Here is a 16,063-nt window from a genome sequence, read left to right as displayed (position 1 = left end):
CTCTCCTTTCTCCTTCAGTCCAGTTACAATGGTGTTTGAGAATTTTGAGAAATTTGAATACTCCTGGAGTGTTGGGACTAGCACGGTCCTAGCCCTACTGCTAGGAATTAGCATACTTCTGAATGTGGTTCAGCTCTCGTTTAAGGTTAAACAGCTATTTAAGAAGATCACCCAGAGGTGTGCCCCAAGGCTGGATAATTATGAGTGGCAGGGTGTGTGGGGTAGTATGGGCAGGTACCTAGAAAAGTGGACACCTCCAATGTTTTGGAAATTCACCCCTGAACAAGTGCAGGATCCAGAAGAACTAGTAAAATATTTGGAAAAGGTATGCTGTCACCCCGGCAGCTCCAGAGAGATACAAATCACTGCAATGTGCTGGGGCCTGGCCCATGCCTATCGAGCCCTGTTCGACACCATTCAGTACCCTCAAGGGGAAGAGAAAGTCTCTGGACCTAACAACAAAATTATGAGCACCGCGGCCACCCAAACCTTGGCAACAGGCGCTGCGGCCCCTCCAGCCCCGACAAGCAGCATTGCAGGCACCCAGACCTTGGCGACAGGCACCATGACCCCTCCAGCCCTGGCGATGAGAACTCGGGCTACCCAAACCTCAACAACAGGCACTGCAGCCCCTCCAGCCCTGGCAAGGAGCACAGCAGCTACCCAAACCTCGGCGACGGGCACTGCGGTCCCTCCAGCCCCAGCGACGAGCACTGCTGCTACCCAAACCTCGTCGACAGACACTGCGGTTATCCAAAACCTGGTGAGCGATACTGCAACTGAACCAGCGGACCAACCTCCACCAGCATCAGTTGCCCCCGTACAGAAGAAGAAATATACAAAAAAATCAGTTCGCTTAGCGAAGGATGAAGATGAACCAGGGTCATCACGGGAACCGGAGGAAGAGGCAGAACCAGAGGTAATAACCCGGTCCCTATCCTTGAGTGAGCTGCGGGATTTGCGAAAAGACTTTGGCCGCCGTATAGGTGAGCATATTATCACCTGGCTCCTCCGATGCTGGGACAAGCTTGGAATTAGAAGGTAGGGAAGCCAAGCAACTGGGATCGCTTGCCAGGGAAGGTGGCATTGACAAGGCAATTGGAAGAGGGACACAAGCCATCAGCCTCTGGAGGCGACTCCTGTCAAGTGTGAAGGAAAGGTACCCCTTTAAGGAAGATGTTATATGTCAATCAAGCAAGTGGACCACCATGGAAAAAGGTATTCAATATCTGAGGGAATTAGCTGTGCTAGAGACAGTTCATCATGACCCAGACAACCCACAATTACCCAAAGATCCAGACGAAGTCCAATGCACACGACCCATGTGGCGGAAGTTTGTACGGAGCGCACCATCATCCTATGCCAACGCATTGGCAATAATGGCCTGGAAGGATGAAGAGGCACCGACAGTGGAGGAAGTGGCTCGCCAACTCCGTCAATACGAAGAAAATCTCTCCTCCTCCCTACAAGCTTGCATTGTGGCTGTGGAGAAGCTGTCCGAGGATTTCCAGCAATTCAAAGAGGATATGTCCTACTCCACACGTGTAAGGACCAATGTCTCAGCTACTAGGAGCGAGCGTTCCTCTGCCCAAGAGAGAGAATATAGAAGGTACACACCGCGAGGTGCCCTGTGGTTTTACCTATGTGATCACGGAGAGGACATGAGGAAATGGGACGGAAAACCTACCTCGGTCCTAAATGCATGGGTACGTGAACTGCGAGGAAAAACCACCACAAAAGGGGATTCTACCAGGAAAAATGCCGCTCCAGTTTCCAAACAGAGTAGAAGGGCTGATCTTATTTCCGATCCTCTTGAAGGAACTTCTGAGCCAATTTTACGAGAAGTGAATACTGAATACTCTGACCAGAATTAGAGGGGCCCTGCCTCCAGCCAGGTGGAGGAAAGGGATAACAGGGTCTATTGGACTGTGTGGATTCGATGGCCTGGCACGTCAGACCCACAGGAGTATAAGGCTCTAGTAGACACCGGCGCACAGTGCACTCTAATGCCATCAAGTTATAAAGGGACAGAATCCATTTGTATTTCTGGTGTGACAGGGGGATCCCAAGACTTAACTGTATTGGAAGCTGAAGTAAGCCTAACTGGAAAGGAATGGCAGAAACACTCCATTGTGACTGGTCCAGAGGCTCCGTGTATCCTTGGCATAGACTATCTCAGGAGGGGCTATTTTAAGGACCCGAAGGGGTATCGATGGGCTTTTGGTATAGCTGCCTTGGAGACGGAGGGCATTGAACAGCTGTCTACCCTGCCTGGTCTCTCTCAAGACCCTTCGATTGTGGGGTTGCTCAAGGTTGAAGAACAACAAGTGCCAATTGCTACCACGACGGTGCACCGGCGGCAATATCGCACCAACCGAGACTCTCTGATTCCCATCCACAAGTTGATTCGCCAACTGGAGAGTCAAGGAGTGATCAGCAAAACTCGCTCACCCTTTAATAGTCCCATATGGCCAGTGTGAAAGTCTAATGGGGAGTGGAGACTAACAATTGACTATCGCGGCCTGAATGAAGTTACGCCACCGCTGAGTGCTGCCGTTCCAGATATGCTAGAACTTCAGTATGAACTAGAGTCAAAGGCAGCCAAGTGGTATGCCACAATTGACATTGCTAATGCTTTTTTCCCAATCCCTCTGGCAGCAGAGTGTTGTCCACAATGTGCCTTTACTTGGAGGGGTGTCCAGTACACTTAGAATTGATTGCCCTAGGGGTGGAAACACAGCCCCACCATTTGCCATGGACTAATCCAGACTGCACTAGAAAAAGGTGAAGCTCTGGAACACCTGCAATACATTGATGACATCATCGTATGGGGCAACATGGCAGAAGAAGTCTTTGAAAAAGGGAAGAAAATAATCCAAATCCTTCTGAAAGCTGGTTTTGCCATAAAAGAAAGTAAGGTCAAGGGACCTGCACAGGAGATCCAGTTTTTGGGAATAAAATGGCAAGATGGACGTCATCAGATCCCAATGGACATGATCAACAAAATAGCAGCTATGTCTCCACGGACTAATAAAAAGGAAACACAGGCCTTCTTAGGTGCCCTGGGGTTTTGGAGAATGCATATTCCAAATTACAGCCTGATTGTAAGCCCTCTCTATCAAGTGACCTGGAAGAAGAATGATTTTAAATGGGGCCCTGAGCAACAAGACTTTGAACGAATTAAATGGGAGATTGTTCATGCAGTAGCCCTTGGGCCAGTCCGGGCAGGACAAGATGTTAAAAATGTGCTCTATACTGCAGCTGGGGAGAATGGCCCTACCTGGAGCCTCTGGCAGAAAGCACCTGGGGAGACCCGAGGCCGACCCCTGGGGTTCTGGAGTCGAGGATATCGAGGATCCGAGGCTCGCTATACTCCAACTGAAAAAGAGATATTGGCAGCATATGAAGGAGTTCGAGCTGCCTCAGAAGTGGTTGGTACTGAGACACAGCTCCTCTTAGCACCCCGACTGCCAGTGCTGGGCTGGATGTTCAAAGGGAGGGTCTCCTCTACACATCACGCGACTGACGCCACGTGGAGTAAGTGGATCGCATTGATCACACAACGGGCTCGTATAGGAAACCCCAGTCGCCCAGGAATTTTAGAAGTGATCACGGACTGGCCAGAAGGCAAAGATTTTGGAATGTCGCCAGAGGAGGAGGTGGCACGTGCTGAAGAAGCCCCGCTGTATAATAAACTGCCAGAAAATGAGAGGCAATATGCCCTGTTCACTGATGGGTCCTGTCGCATAGTGGGAAAGCATCGGAGGTGGAAGGCTGCTGTATGGAGTCCCACATGACAAGTTGCAGAAACCGCTGAAGGAGAGGGTGAATCGAGTCAGTTTGCAGAGGTGAAAGCCATCCAGCTAGCATTAGATATTGCTGAAAGAGAAAAGTGGCCAGTGCTCTATCTCTATACTGACTCATGGATGGTGGCAAATGCCCTGTGGGGGTGGTTACAGCAATGGAAGCAGAGCAACTGGCAGCGCAGAGGTAAACCCATTTGGGCTGCTGCACTGTGGCAAGATATTGTGTCCCGGTTAGAGAATCTGGTTGTAAAAGTACGTCATGTAGATGCTCACGTACCCAAGGGTCGGGCCACTGAAGAACATCGGAACAATGAACAAGTGGATCAGGCTGCCAAGATTGAAGTGGCTCAGGTGGACCTGGACTGGCAACATAAGGGTGAGCTATTTATGGCTCGATGGGCCTGTGATACTTCAGGCCATCAGGGAAGAGATGCAACATATAGATGGGCTCGAGATCAAGGGGTGGACCTGACCATGGACACTATTGCACAGGTTATCCATGAATGTGAAACATGTGCTGCAATTAAGCAAGCCAAGCGGTTAAAGCCCCTGTGGTATGGAGGGCGATGGCTGAAATATAAATTTGAGGAAGCCTGGCAGATTGACTATATCACACTCCCACGAACTCGCCAAGGCAAGAGCTATGTGCTGACAATGGTGGAAGCAACCACCGGATGGCTGGAAACATACTCTGTACCCCATGCCACTGCCCGGAACACTATCCTGGGCCTTGAGAAGCAGGTCTTGTGGCGACATGGCACCCCAGAAAGAATTGAGTCAGACAACGGGACTCATTTCCAAAACAACCTTATAGACACCTGGGCCAAAGAGCATGGCATTGAGTGGGTGTATCATATCCCCTATCATGCACCAGCCTCTGGGAAAATTGAGTGATACAATGGACTGTTAAAGACTACATTGAGAGCAATGGGGGGTGGAACCTTCAAACATTGGGATACACATTTAGCAAAAGCCACCTGGTTAGTCAACACCAGAGGATCTGCCAATCGGAGTGGCCCTGCCCAGTCAGAATTTTTACATACTGTAGAAGGGGATAAAGTCCCTGTAGTGCACATGAAAAATATGTTAGGGAAAACAGTCTGGGTTACTCCTGCCTCAGGCAAAGGTAAACCCATTCGTGGGATTGCTTTTGCTCAAGGGCCTGGGTGCACTTGGTGGGTGATGTGAAAAGATGGGGAAGTCCGATGTGTGCCTCAAGGGGATTTGATTTTAGGTGAAAATAGCCAGAATTAAACTGTATGATATTAGTTGCTATATAACCCTGCTACTGTATGTTATCATTACTATAATTGTTATATGCTATATCCATAGTACTATAGTAAGAATCACTTGGATCAAGCAAGAAAGAACTGTGATAAAACTGAGCAAAGCGCCGTAGAGGTGGAACCAGAACTGACTCCAGCATACAACAATCCAACAGTGCACACCATCCTCCTGCTGCATCAAATGTCATCTGCTCATCACACCGCACAGAAGCCCAATTCTGCTCTACCGACTGAGAGGACTTTGCACCATCCCTCCTGCCCAGACAGACTGGTATGACAGATGGAGCCCAGAGTCGGAAACTAAATGAACTCAACAAACATTTTATGAACATAACCCATGAACTAAAGAACTGATATCTCTGTGTGTATATACTTTTATATATATATATATATATCATTGTTCATATGTCTCAAAGGGATGGAAAGGTGGTGATGATTGATCAGAATGTAACTAAAGGTATGGGAACTGAGCATGACGTCAATGGTATAGAATAAGGAGTGGATACTGTCCTGGTTTCAGCTGGGATGGAGTTAACTGTCTTCCTAGTAGCTGGTACAGTGCTATGTTTTGAGTTCAGTATGTGAAGAATGTTGATAACACTGATGTTTTCAGTTGTTGCTCAGTAGTGTTTAGACTATGGTCGGGGATTTTTCAGCTTCTCATGCCCAGCCAGGGCACCTGACCCAAACTGGCCAACGGTGTATTCCATACCATGTGATGTCCCATCTAGTTCAGGAACTGGGAAGGGGTGGGGGGGCAGGGATTCGCCGCTCGGGGACTGGCTGGGTGTCGGTCGGCGGGTGGTGAGCAATTGCCCTGCGCATCATTTGTACATTTCAATCCTTTTATTACTTACTGTTGTCATTTTATTAGTGTTATCATTATCATTATTAGTTTCTTCTTTTCTGTTCTATTAAACCGTTCTTATCTCAACCCAGGAGTTTTACTTCTTTTCCTGACTTTCTCCCCCATCCCACTGGATGGGAGGGGGGAGTGAGTGAGCGGCTGCGTGGTGCTTAGTTGCTGGCTGGGGTTAAACCACGACAACCTGATAATACTCATCTGATTAAATGTCTATTCAGGATGCTTGGGAAAAACTGCTGGAGTCTGAGAGGTTTGATCAAAAGGATGACTTCACTGTCATTCTTCAGCCTTATCTCCAAGAAAGAAATCTGCTGCTCAGACTGGTGAGTAAACTCGAGTTGCTCCATTATTTCTGGATTGTATCTGCTGAGATTGAGTGCAATATTCAGCTGGCTCTTTTGTGTCTAGGCTGTGTGTAATGCTAGAAGACAAGGGCAGTCAGGCACATGCAGAACGTACCTCAGGATCAGACACAAAGGTCCTCAGAGTGGAGCTTGCTTCAGACAGCATCAGTCAGAGATCCTTTGTTTTTTGAATGTTATGTTCCTGGAGAAATCAATTCATGGCGTCTCTGTGGATTAGGTCACGAGTGTCTGGAAATTGTCAGTGCTGCTAATTTTTCCATATCTTTGTAGTCATCAGCATATTCATCCCTGATTATGCTCATGTGTTTTTGGCAACAAAGGCAAAAAGTGGGTAAAAAGTATTTAAGAGTGGGTAGGTGGAAAAAAGATAAAGGTTTTGTAAACTGTGTTGGAAAGTAGACTTACCTCCCTGCAATGAGACTAATGCAGTCTGGGAACCTGGGAATGAATTTTGTCCAGATTTTGTATCTGGTATAGCCAGTGGGGAATGACTATAGATAGGGTTGCCTAGGATGTCAGACATGATTTTGCCAAAAGTGATCTTTAAAGGGAAGTTCAAAGGTCAGGGTTGTCTGAGACCTGGCAGTGAAGAGGGAGAATATTACTTCCTAGATAATGGTTCACACAGAGCAAGGTATCAAAATCCAACACATAACATTAAGTGGTTATTTGTAAAACAGGTTGATGGTGACTCATGGTCTGGTTCCTGGGCATCATAACAGCTCCTTGAATTTGTGGTAATTCCATTGCTCCCCTCAGCTCAATAACAGAACAAAGTGAACTGGGAGAAGAAATTTGTCTTCTAGGAAGGTTGGGGTCTGCTAATGTTGCAAAATTTTCCTTTGCTGCTGGGTTGTCTTAGGCCAGGCTGGTTTTGTTGATGGCTGGTCTGTGTGCAAATGTCAGACTTTTAACTTTCATGGCATTACTTTTTCTCTTAGTAAATTGCTCTGTTATTGCCTTAAATGCCATCTTATGTCATAGGTGGATTCTTTATTTCTTCTGATTTGTGATTGACCTGCAGGCTACCATGTGGAATCTTCCAAACTCTTCCAACAGTTATTTTGATTTAAAAATGAGCATGATCTCTTAAGACAAATTCTGCTTGCTTCCACTTTTAAAATGCATGCAATTGTTAGCTAGAGGAAGTGTTGTTTATTCCAAATCATTCATGTGATCACATCTGTGTGTCTCCCTGATCTCCTGTATGTCACTATTGTGATCGTGCTTTGTTGTTGCTCTGGTCTTCTTGTCCTGTTGATGTGCAGTCCCTTCACTTCTGCCTTACAGCGGTAGGTACAGCAATCATTTATAAGAACAGCACCTGTTCTGTCTTGACACACCAGCAGTAACTGAGATCAGCAACAAGTGGCTTAATGAGAGTACCAGAGATTGATTTTGTTGTGGGTATGAATATTATTTTATAGATTGAGACCTTTTGTGGCTGAATATGTCATCTTTCCATACTCTTAAATGTTTTCTCATGCTCAAAATGCTTTCTCTTTCAGGGCAGGGATGGTTTCATTACCACATCAAAGACACAAGTGGAAACTCTGGAAGAAAATTATACATTCATGGGTGTGGGCCTCTGGAACAACATGGTAAGCAGTACCACAGATGCTTACTGGACTTAGTACAGATACCTGGTAGCAACTCCACACTAGCCAGACTTTGAGTGGCAAGGAGGCAGGAGAAGGAGGAATATAGGAAAGAAACATCCCATGACTGTTATCCTCAGCTGTGCAGAAAGACTGCTCTCAAATACTGCTAAACATCCTACACTCCCAAGACAAATGTCTTGCTGTTCTGTGGCTGCTACTTACTACTAAGAACTTTTTAGAGAAGTTTCCAAAGTAGCCCTTTGGGAAGTCTCAGGCAGTAAATGAGCTGTGGCAGACCCCTCTTTTGCTAGTCTTACCTCTGTGATGGTGTGGCACAGTGACAACAGAGGCTCATCCTAACCTGAGATTATAGCAATTATACTCTTCTGTCTACTCTGCTCTGTATCCATCCCCCCTCTTTACTAATGAGTCACATAATGTTGTCTGTTCCTTAACCATCATTCTTCTGCTGTTGTTGCTCATAGTAAAAGAGTGAGAGATAGCCTTGAGGAGCTCCTGTTACTTCCTCAAGAGTTGGATGTCCTACCCAGCTGAGGAAAGCCAAAAAATGGTGCCTTCTAATGGGTGGGAGAGGGTGTCTGGAAGAAACATGGACTCTCGGACCCACTTGACTGTGAACATGATGACCAATTCTGTAGCAGACTGTTTCCTTCTGCAGTGGTCAGCTGCTGACACAGCATTTGTGTGTGTGTCAGAATGGATGCATGCACATCTGGAGGGGTTTGCGTTTTAAAATTTATGATGGGGGCAATTGAAGAAATGGGAGTTGCTTTTCAAGATGAATGAGACAAAAAAGAAGGCATATGGTTTTGGACTCACCAGAGCAAAGTAGGATGTTACTGCTTAGTGTGTATTATGTTTGGATATGCCCCGATACCACTAGTCTGGGGTAAGATGTTGATTTTACTATTCCTTCTGACTTAGAAACTTTCAAAATTTTCTGCTTTTTTTTCTTATAACATATACAATCTTTTTTTTTTTTTTTAATTAAAAAGAATCTGCAATGGCCAATTAAGTTAGATTAAAGATAAAAGACTGACTTTGTTTTGCGGTCCATATGTTAATAAGATTTTCATCTAAGAGCACCTACTATTCCTGTGTCTGTCCAAATTACTCTAAGCACGGAGGAAACAAAGTCTATACTGCAACCACCTTTTAGTAAACCAGATTTAAAAATAAATCCATGCAGATTGGCATGTTCTTGTTTCCTTTTATGCTAATTCTTGCAGCAGTAATGCTGTTGTAGCCCTGATCATTTAAAGAAGCAGGATTTGCAGGAAGATGCTTTTATTCAGCCAGATGATATAGCTAGAAAAATCATACAGTCAATTTAATAAAACATCATAGAATCATAGAATAGTTTGGGTTGAAAGGGACTTTTAAAGGTCATCTAGTTTAATCCCCCTGCAATGGGCAGGGACATCTTCAAATAGACCGGGTTGCTCAGAGCCTCATCCAACCTGACCTTGAATGTTTGCAGGGATGGGGCATCTACCACCTCTCTGGGCAACCTGTTCCGGTGTTTCACCACCCTCATCATAAAAAAATTCTTCCTTATATCTAGTTTAAATCTACCATCTTTTAGTTTAAAACCATTACCCCTTGTCCTATTACAACAGGCCCTGCTAAAAAGTTTGTCCCCATCTTTCTTATAAGCCCCCTCTAAGGACTGAAAGGCTGCAGTAAGGTCTCCCTGGAGCCTTCTCTTCTCCAGGCTGAGCAACCCCAACCCTCTCAGCCTTTCTTCATAGGAGAGGTGTTCCATCCCTCTGATAATTTTTGTGGACCTCCTCTGGACCCTCTCCAACAGTTCCATGTCTTTCCTGTGCTGAGGGCCCCAGAGCTGAACGCAGTACTCCAGGTGGGGTCTCACCAGAGTGGAGTAGAGGGAGAGAATCACCTCCCTCAACCTGCTGGTCACACTTCTTTTGATGCAGCCTAGGATACAGTTGGCCTTCTGGGCTGCAAGTGCATATTGTCTGCTCATGTCCAGCTTTTCATCCACCAGTACGCCCAAGTCCTTGGCAGGGCTGCTCTTAATTCCTTCATCCCCCAACCCCTTCAGCCTCCAGTACTGATACTGGGGGTTGCCCTGACCCAGGTGCAGGACCCTGCACTTGGCCTTGTTGAAACTTATGAGGTTCACGTGGGCCCACTTCTCAAGCTTGTCCAGGTCCCTCTGGATAGCATCCTGTCCCTCAGGTGTGTCAACTACACCACTCATCTTAGTGTCATCTGCAAATGTACTGAGGGTGCACTCGATCCCACTGTCTGTCATTGATGTTATCTTTTAGTTAAAGTTGGTAGGACTTTGGTTAGTTAGTAGGAGCCAAAGAGTTAAAAATTGATCAGCTGTTGAAGCTCTAACCTTGGCACAACCATGCTGCATCCAGTTATCTCCATTGCTGTTATCCGTGACATTCCTCATGATGATCTCAGAGTTCCTACCTCAGTTCTTCTACCATAAAACAGATGCCATGATAAGATACATGTTGGCTTCTTTATCATTGTTTTGCCTTAGTCCCACTAGGCAATTAGTTTCACTAGTCAAATGAGCAAAGCAAACACTGAAAGTCAGATTCCTGAAGTGTGAATTAAACGTTCTCTCTGTTTCTGGAAGTTCTCTGTAAAGAAACTGAGTTACTTTAAATGCCCATGTCTCAGTGTCGCCATCAGTGTTGGAGATACTTACCTAGATCACACAATTACCATCACCTAAATATGATCTGTAAGACACTAGAAAGCAGTGGCATATCCTCCTCAGATACAATTATAAATATTGAAGCTAGTTGGGAGCAAGCCACACAAAGTATCAGCGTCCAATCTGCTGTGAAATGTGGCCCTTTACATCTGCTTAGGACAGTTTTTCTGTCAGCAAATTTTTTAATTGAAATGCTGAATGTGTTTTCAGCCAGTGCAGAAGATGAATGCTTCTGACTGGAGAGGGACCACAGTGCTAACAGTTTGCCAGCCCATTTTGTGCCTCTCCAGCAGGAATTGTTTGGGGCCAAGTGAACCAAATTTGTCAGATTCTGAGATCCATCTAATTGTGGCAGTAGATCAGCCTGAACTAATATGTTTTCTAGGGTTTATCAGTGGGAAACTGGCCTTCAGCTTTGAGTAATGTCCTCTTATCAGACTCTGCAATTAGCAGAGTTCATGTGCTTCTAATGGGCTTTGCTTTCATTTTTTTTCCAAGTCTAGACTATAGCTTTTTTTTTTTTCTTTTTCTATGGCGTCTTACTGTTAGCTTTTTAGAATTTATGCAGAATCTAATATGAGGCATCTTGAATGGTCTTTACAAGGAGTCATGATGAATATTCTTTACAAGGAGTTGTGATAGTATCATCCCCAGTCTGAAACAGGTATATTGCCTCCTCCAAATGCAGGCTGTGTAGAAGGGGAGAGGGCCAGGATTTATCTTCTGAAGTATAACTCATGCAGACATACTCAGTCAGCTCAGCACTGATTTCTCTTTCCTGCCCTCTCAAGTTCTTACACTTAGCTTGCAACAAATTCCTTCTGTCCCTTCAGCTGATATTTTTTTTATTTGCAGCTTCTGCCAGCAAAAGAGCTGCCTTCTTTCCCCCTGCTTCATTTTTCTGTCCCTAGCCCTTTTCTGCACAGACTTTATTTGGCCTCCTGGGCTTTGTGCTTAGCATCCCATTCTTTGGTGTCTTACTCTATTCTTGTCACTTTAACTGCTAGGAGCATTTTGTGGAAACAGCAGAGGTGAAAAACTGTAAGGAAAATGAAGCGGTACTTGTAAGGATGGCTGCATTAGGGCCAGTTACCCAGACTCAGGCAGTGAGCATGCTGGGGAGCCACCAGAACTAGAGAATTGTCATAAAGGAGACAAATACCAACTTTGCCTTATTTCAGTGTTTTTCCTCAGTGTGAGGTTGTTCCTCTAGTGAGGGGACAGCCTAGGTGATCTGGACGAAGAGCAAAATGTGCCAAAACCACATCTTGCTACTGGTTTGAAGGGAGGCTACAGGAATGGTAGTATTTCCTTCACAATTCTTTCCCCCCTCTGTTTTCCTGCTGCCTCTTTGATTTAGTAGAATTTTCTCAGTATAGCTGACAATCATCAGAAAGGCATCTCTCTGGGTAGGTTCCTTGTCTGCCTGTGATGGTATTCTGCCATGACGTAAAAGCAGATGATATGAAAGATGCTTTCAGCATAAAAAGCACTAGCAGATGTCTTCACCCAGTAAAGGTCACTCCAGTTCTATCAGGAATTCCAGCTAATGGTTTATGCTGACTCCTTTAAAGACAAAACAAACCAACCCACAATACAGTATTGGGAACTGATAGGAAACAAAGATCATGACCTGTCAAGCAGCAAACACAGCAGAATGAGGAGGTGCCCGAGAACTGCGTTCAGAGAGTTTCCCTCCTTTTGCTGTCTCCCAGACTGCCCTTACCTTGTTTTGCAGCTTGGTACCAGCCTCTTTCTTGGAACAATTACCTGCTTATTGGCCAAAGGGCAAAACCTTGAAAATCTAGTGGCAATTGGCAGTAGGACTGCACTTCAGGCTGGCTGAGAAAAAGCTGAGCTAGCAGGTGCTAAGGACTTGTCCTAGGCATGGCTGGATATTTTACCAAAACATGTCTAGCCATCTAGTAGCAATGTAATTCATACACTAAGCACGTCAGAGAACAGTCAGCTAAATGACGTTGGGTAGCTAGGAAAAGCTGAGAGAGCTTGGTTGTTTACTTGGATGGCTTTTGGCAAATGCCTACAATTTTACCTCTGGCCATACATCCGGGGGCAAAACTCCTTTCATGTGTGTAAAGAACTTAGACAAGAAGCTCTTGCTTTTGTGTTTGCCATTCTTCTGTGTAACAGAAAAGACCACAAAAAACCCTACGCTGCCTCCAAGAGAGAAACTGAAACCAGGCAAGAACCCAAATGGGAGCAGCACCACAGGAGGCTGCCCATGCCTCTCTTTGGCCTTCAGGGCTTTACACTGACTTAGAGACTGCTGCAGTACCAGAGCAGACCTGCACACTAACTGGCCTGCATGACAGATGTGCTAGAATTCAGGGGAGGTTTTGGCTGACCACAATGCAGACTTGGTGCCCAATTTCCTGACCAGGACTTTGCAGCTCTGCTGCATGGGAGCTGTTGGTCTTTGCTGGAAGAACAGTGTCTCTGAGTCACCTGGAACGAATTACCTCCTGGAGAAATTCATTCTCATCACACAACTCCCAACAACATACAAGTATCTAATACTTGTTTGAAGTTCATTCTTAGCCAGGAAATACCGCTGTTGTCCCATGTTCTGTGGGATGATTCTGTGCTGGAAGAAGAGCATTTTTTTTTACGAATATCATTAAATAGCTACTTTGTTTTGTCCTAGGAAGATGTGAAGATACCAGCACCCAATGTATCTTTTCTCTGAGCTTCATTATTTTGCATGTTTTGGGGACATTCCTTTTATCTCTCTCTCTCTCTCTCTCTCAAAACCACAGACGCTGTTTATTCAAATCCTTCTTTCAAAGAATATAAACTCTGTAAACCTCTTCTCTATTTCTCTGAATTTTCCCATTATTTTCATTGATGAAACAACCAAGATAGAATATAACATTCCTGCCCAGAATGTATCAGTGACGTCAAGCCTGTTATTGTTGCATTTTCCAGCCCTTTCAATCCTGTCTCTTATGTAGTCTGCTGCTTCTGGCAGCTGCTGCTGCAAGCTGATCAGACATTCACTGAGGAATCTAAACCAGTGGCCAACTCCTTTGGGTGGGATAGCAATTTAATTAGCACCCAGCAAGGTGCCTGAACCAGTGAAGTGATTCTTTGTGGTATTTGCCACTTTGTGCTGTCCATATTGAGTTTTGAATAATTCCATAATTTTTCATTAACAACAATCCCCTCTCCATCTTGTTAGAAGGTGGCCAACAAATATTTATATTATCAAGCTTCTATGCAGAATTGGAGTGCACCTTTTGATGTCTAACTTGTACGAAAATGTAGATAAGGAAACAGTTCTGGAAGGTGGGATAAATTAGCAAGCTTTTAGTTGCATGGACTACAGCCACCGAAAGATTGGTATGTGACCTAATGTGTTATAGTCCATGTTTCTGACTTTGGTGCAAAATTAATTTGCAGGAGAGGATGTACATAAGGATAGTGTTCATAAGACAGAAGGAAAGAAGTTAATGCAACATGAATGTATCACCAAATGAAAGATTTTTAGTTTTCTGTTTATATTAGGGATTTTGTACTTTCTGCTTCTGAAATAAAGTGATGTGGGCTTACCTAAACCTCCAGTGTATAATCTGAGTCAAAACTGCATTTTCCAAGGAGTTTCAGTAATACCATTTTTACTTCAAAGTTTCAATCTACTCGAAGTTGCTTTCCCTTCCACACAAAAGCCTGTATTTTTCTTCATACTTTTATATGAAAACTATAAACTATAAACTCCCAAGCATGCCTTTCTCAACTGTTCTTAAGCATGGTTTCACAGCCTGGGAGAAGACAAAAGATGTGGTGGTTGAGGCCTGGGAGGATGGACAGACTGCTGCAGGGAGTTGTTACATGGCGGCTGAGCTGTGGCAACCCACCCTTTGCTTTCTCATACCCAGCCCAGCTGGGAAGCAAAACTGGCTTGCAAATGGCAGTAAAGTTAAGACTGCATACCGTAAGGGGGGAGAACTAATCATGAGGATGGCTTAAGCTATGCTCTTCTAAAGCATGTCTACGGTTACTGTGGTTGAGCTGATAAATAGCGACTTGATTGCAAGCAGTTGAATACTGTAGTAGGAGATCAGTGCCTTGTGGGAAAAACGCTTACAGAGTCGGCATTCCCAAGAGCAGAGTTAATGTGAGGATGGTTGTTTTAACGATGATGCGTTGACAGTCTGATCACGTGAGAGGCCTTGTTTTCAGTTCCTTGCTTTTGCAGGTATACGTGTGGTATGTTATACATAAATAAATATTCATCATAAGCAAAACATGTTTTTAAATATGTATATGGACCTGATGCAAAACTCCAGGCACTAGAGCCTTTAAGTTGCTGCTGCTTTTCCTTCCTTCTGCATGCAGCATGTGTACAATTCCCCTGTTCTCTCACTTTCCAGATGGAGCCAGCTGGACAGAAGCAGCCTTATGGTGTCACGAAAATGCTTCAGATCCAGTGTCCATCTCAGGTAAAAGGGTTCCCTTATTACAGTGAGATTTTATTTACTCTCTGCAGAGTTCCAAAGTTTTCAAATACTGTAATTTTCTGAATTTCTTTAGAATGTGCACTTCCCCAAGATACTGCACTGTTAAAAATTTAGTCTTCTTAAAGTTCATTCACACACTCTTTATTTTATAAAGGTGAAACTCTGAAAACAAGAACTTTTGACAAAATTTAGTTAATCATCTTACTGTATCAGATATTTTTTATTCAAAATATAACTAGCTAATCTGAATTTATTAATTGTGGGTATTGAGGTGCTTTATCAGTATTAAAATCTGTGTCAGTGTCAATAAAATTGAATCCATGTATTTTATATAATTTAGCTTTTCTGTGATTTGATTCTGTCTGCTGTCAGGTTTAACTATTTTAATCCCTGGAGCTGTCAGTAGCCCAGTAGTATCTTCAGGGTCTGAGTATCTCACGTTAAAAGAACAGGTTCTTGAATTTTTTTTGCATTTAAGCTCTGACTTCAGTAATTTGATGGTGATAAAATATTACTGGCATCCAAAAGCTTCACTGAACAGCAATTAAAACATCAAGGAAATTGAATTATGTGTTTTGTTTGATGTTAGGTTTAAGGCAAGAGGTGGTGCTATGCCTAGAGCATACCACGGCTTAATTTTCAGGTCTACCTTGGTTTACTTCACTAGTGCAATATTCATTCAAACATTAATACTGTAAAGATTTTCTTCTCTTGGAAAATCTAGCCAGAAGACTTTAACATCAGCTGACTGTGTTTCCACTAATGTTGGTAAACATATTCTCTTCACTCTGCAGGAAAATCCATATTTGTTCACATATAGAAATAGTAACTACTCATCTTCCACCGAGACATCAAACACCAAAGAAACATCTCAGGTATAGTAGGACTGTTTGTATCATATGGACTGAGTTATTCCAGGGAGTGGGGCAGGTAGGTGAGA

General features: G+C 44.3%; 1 protein-coding gene across 1 annotated transcript in view; it reads left to right on the top strand.

Annotated features, from left to right (window-relative positions):
* The window catches only part of PLB1 (phospholipase B1), an 88,164-nt gene that overhangs the window by 14,541 nt on the left and 57,560 nt on the right, over positions 1-16,063 (top strand). Inside the window, exons 12-15 of the mRNA XM_075042882.1 lie at positions 6,176-6,280; positions 7,831-7,923; positions 15,037-15,105; positions 15,918-15,998. Of these exons, the coding sequence (XP_074898983.1) occupies positions 6,176-6,280; positions 7,831-7,923; positions 15,037-15,105; positions 15,918-15,998 (348 nt within the window). The remainder of the gene's footprint in view (positions 1-6,175; positions 6,281-7,830; positions 7,924-15,036; positions 15,106-15,917; positions 15,999-16,063) is intronic.

The sequence above is a fragment of the Buteo buteo genome, chromosome 12, assembly GCF_964188355.1.
Source record: "Buteo buteo chromosome 12, bButBut1.hap1.1, whole genome shotgun sequence".
NCBI classification, from domain to species: domain Eukaryota; kingdom Metazoa; phylum Chordata; class Aves; order Accipitriformes; family Accipitridae; genus Buteo; species Buteo buteo.
This window is presented reverse-complemented; position numbering and strand designations above follow the sequence as displayed.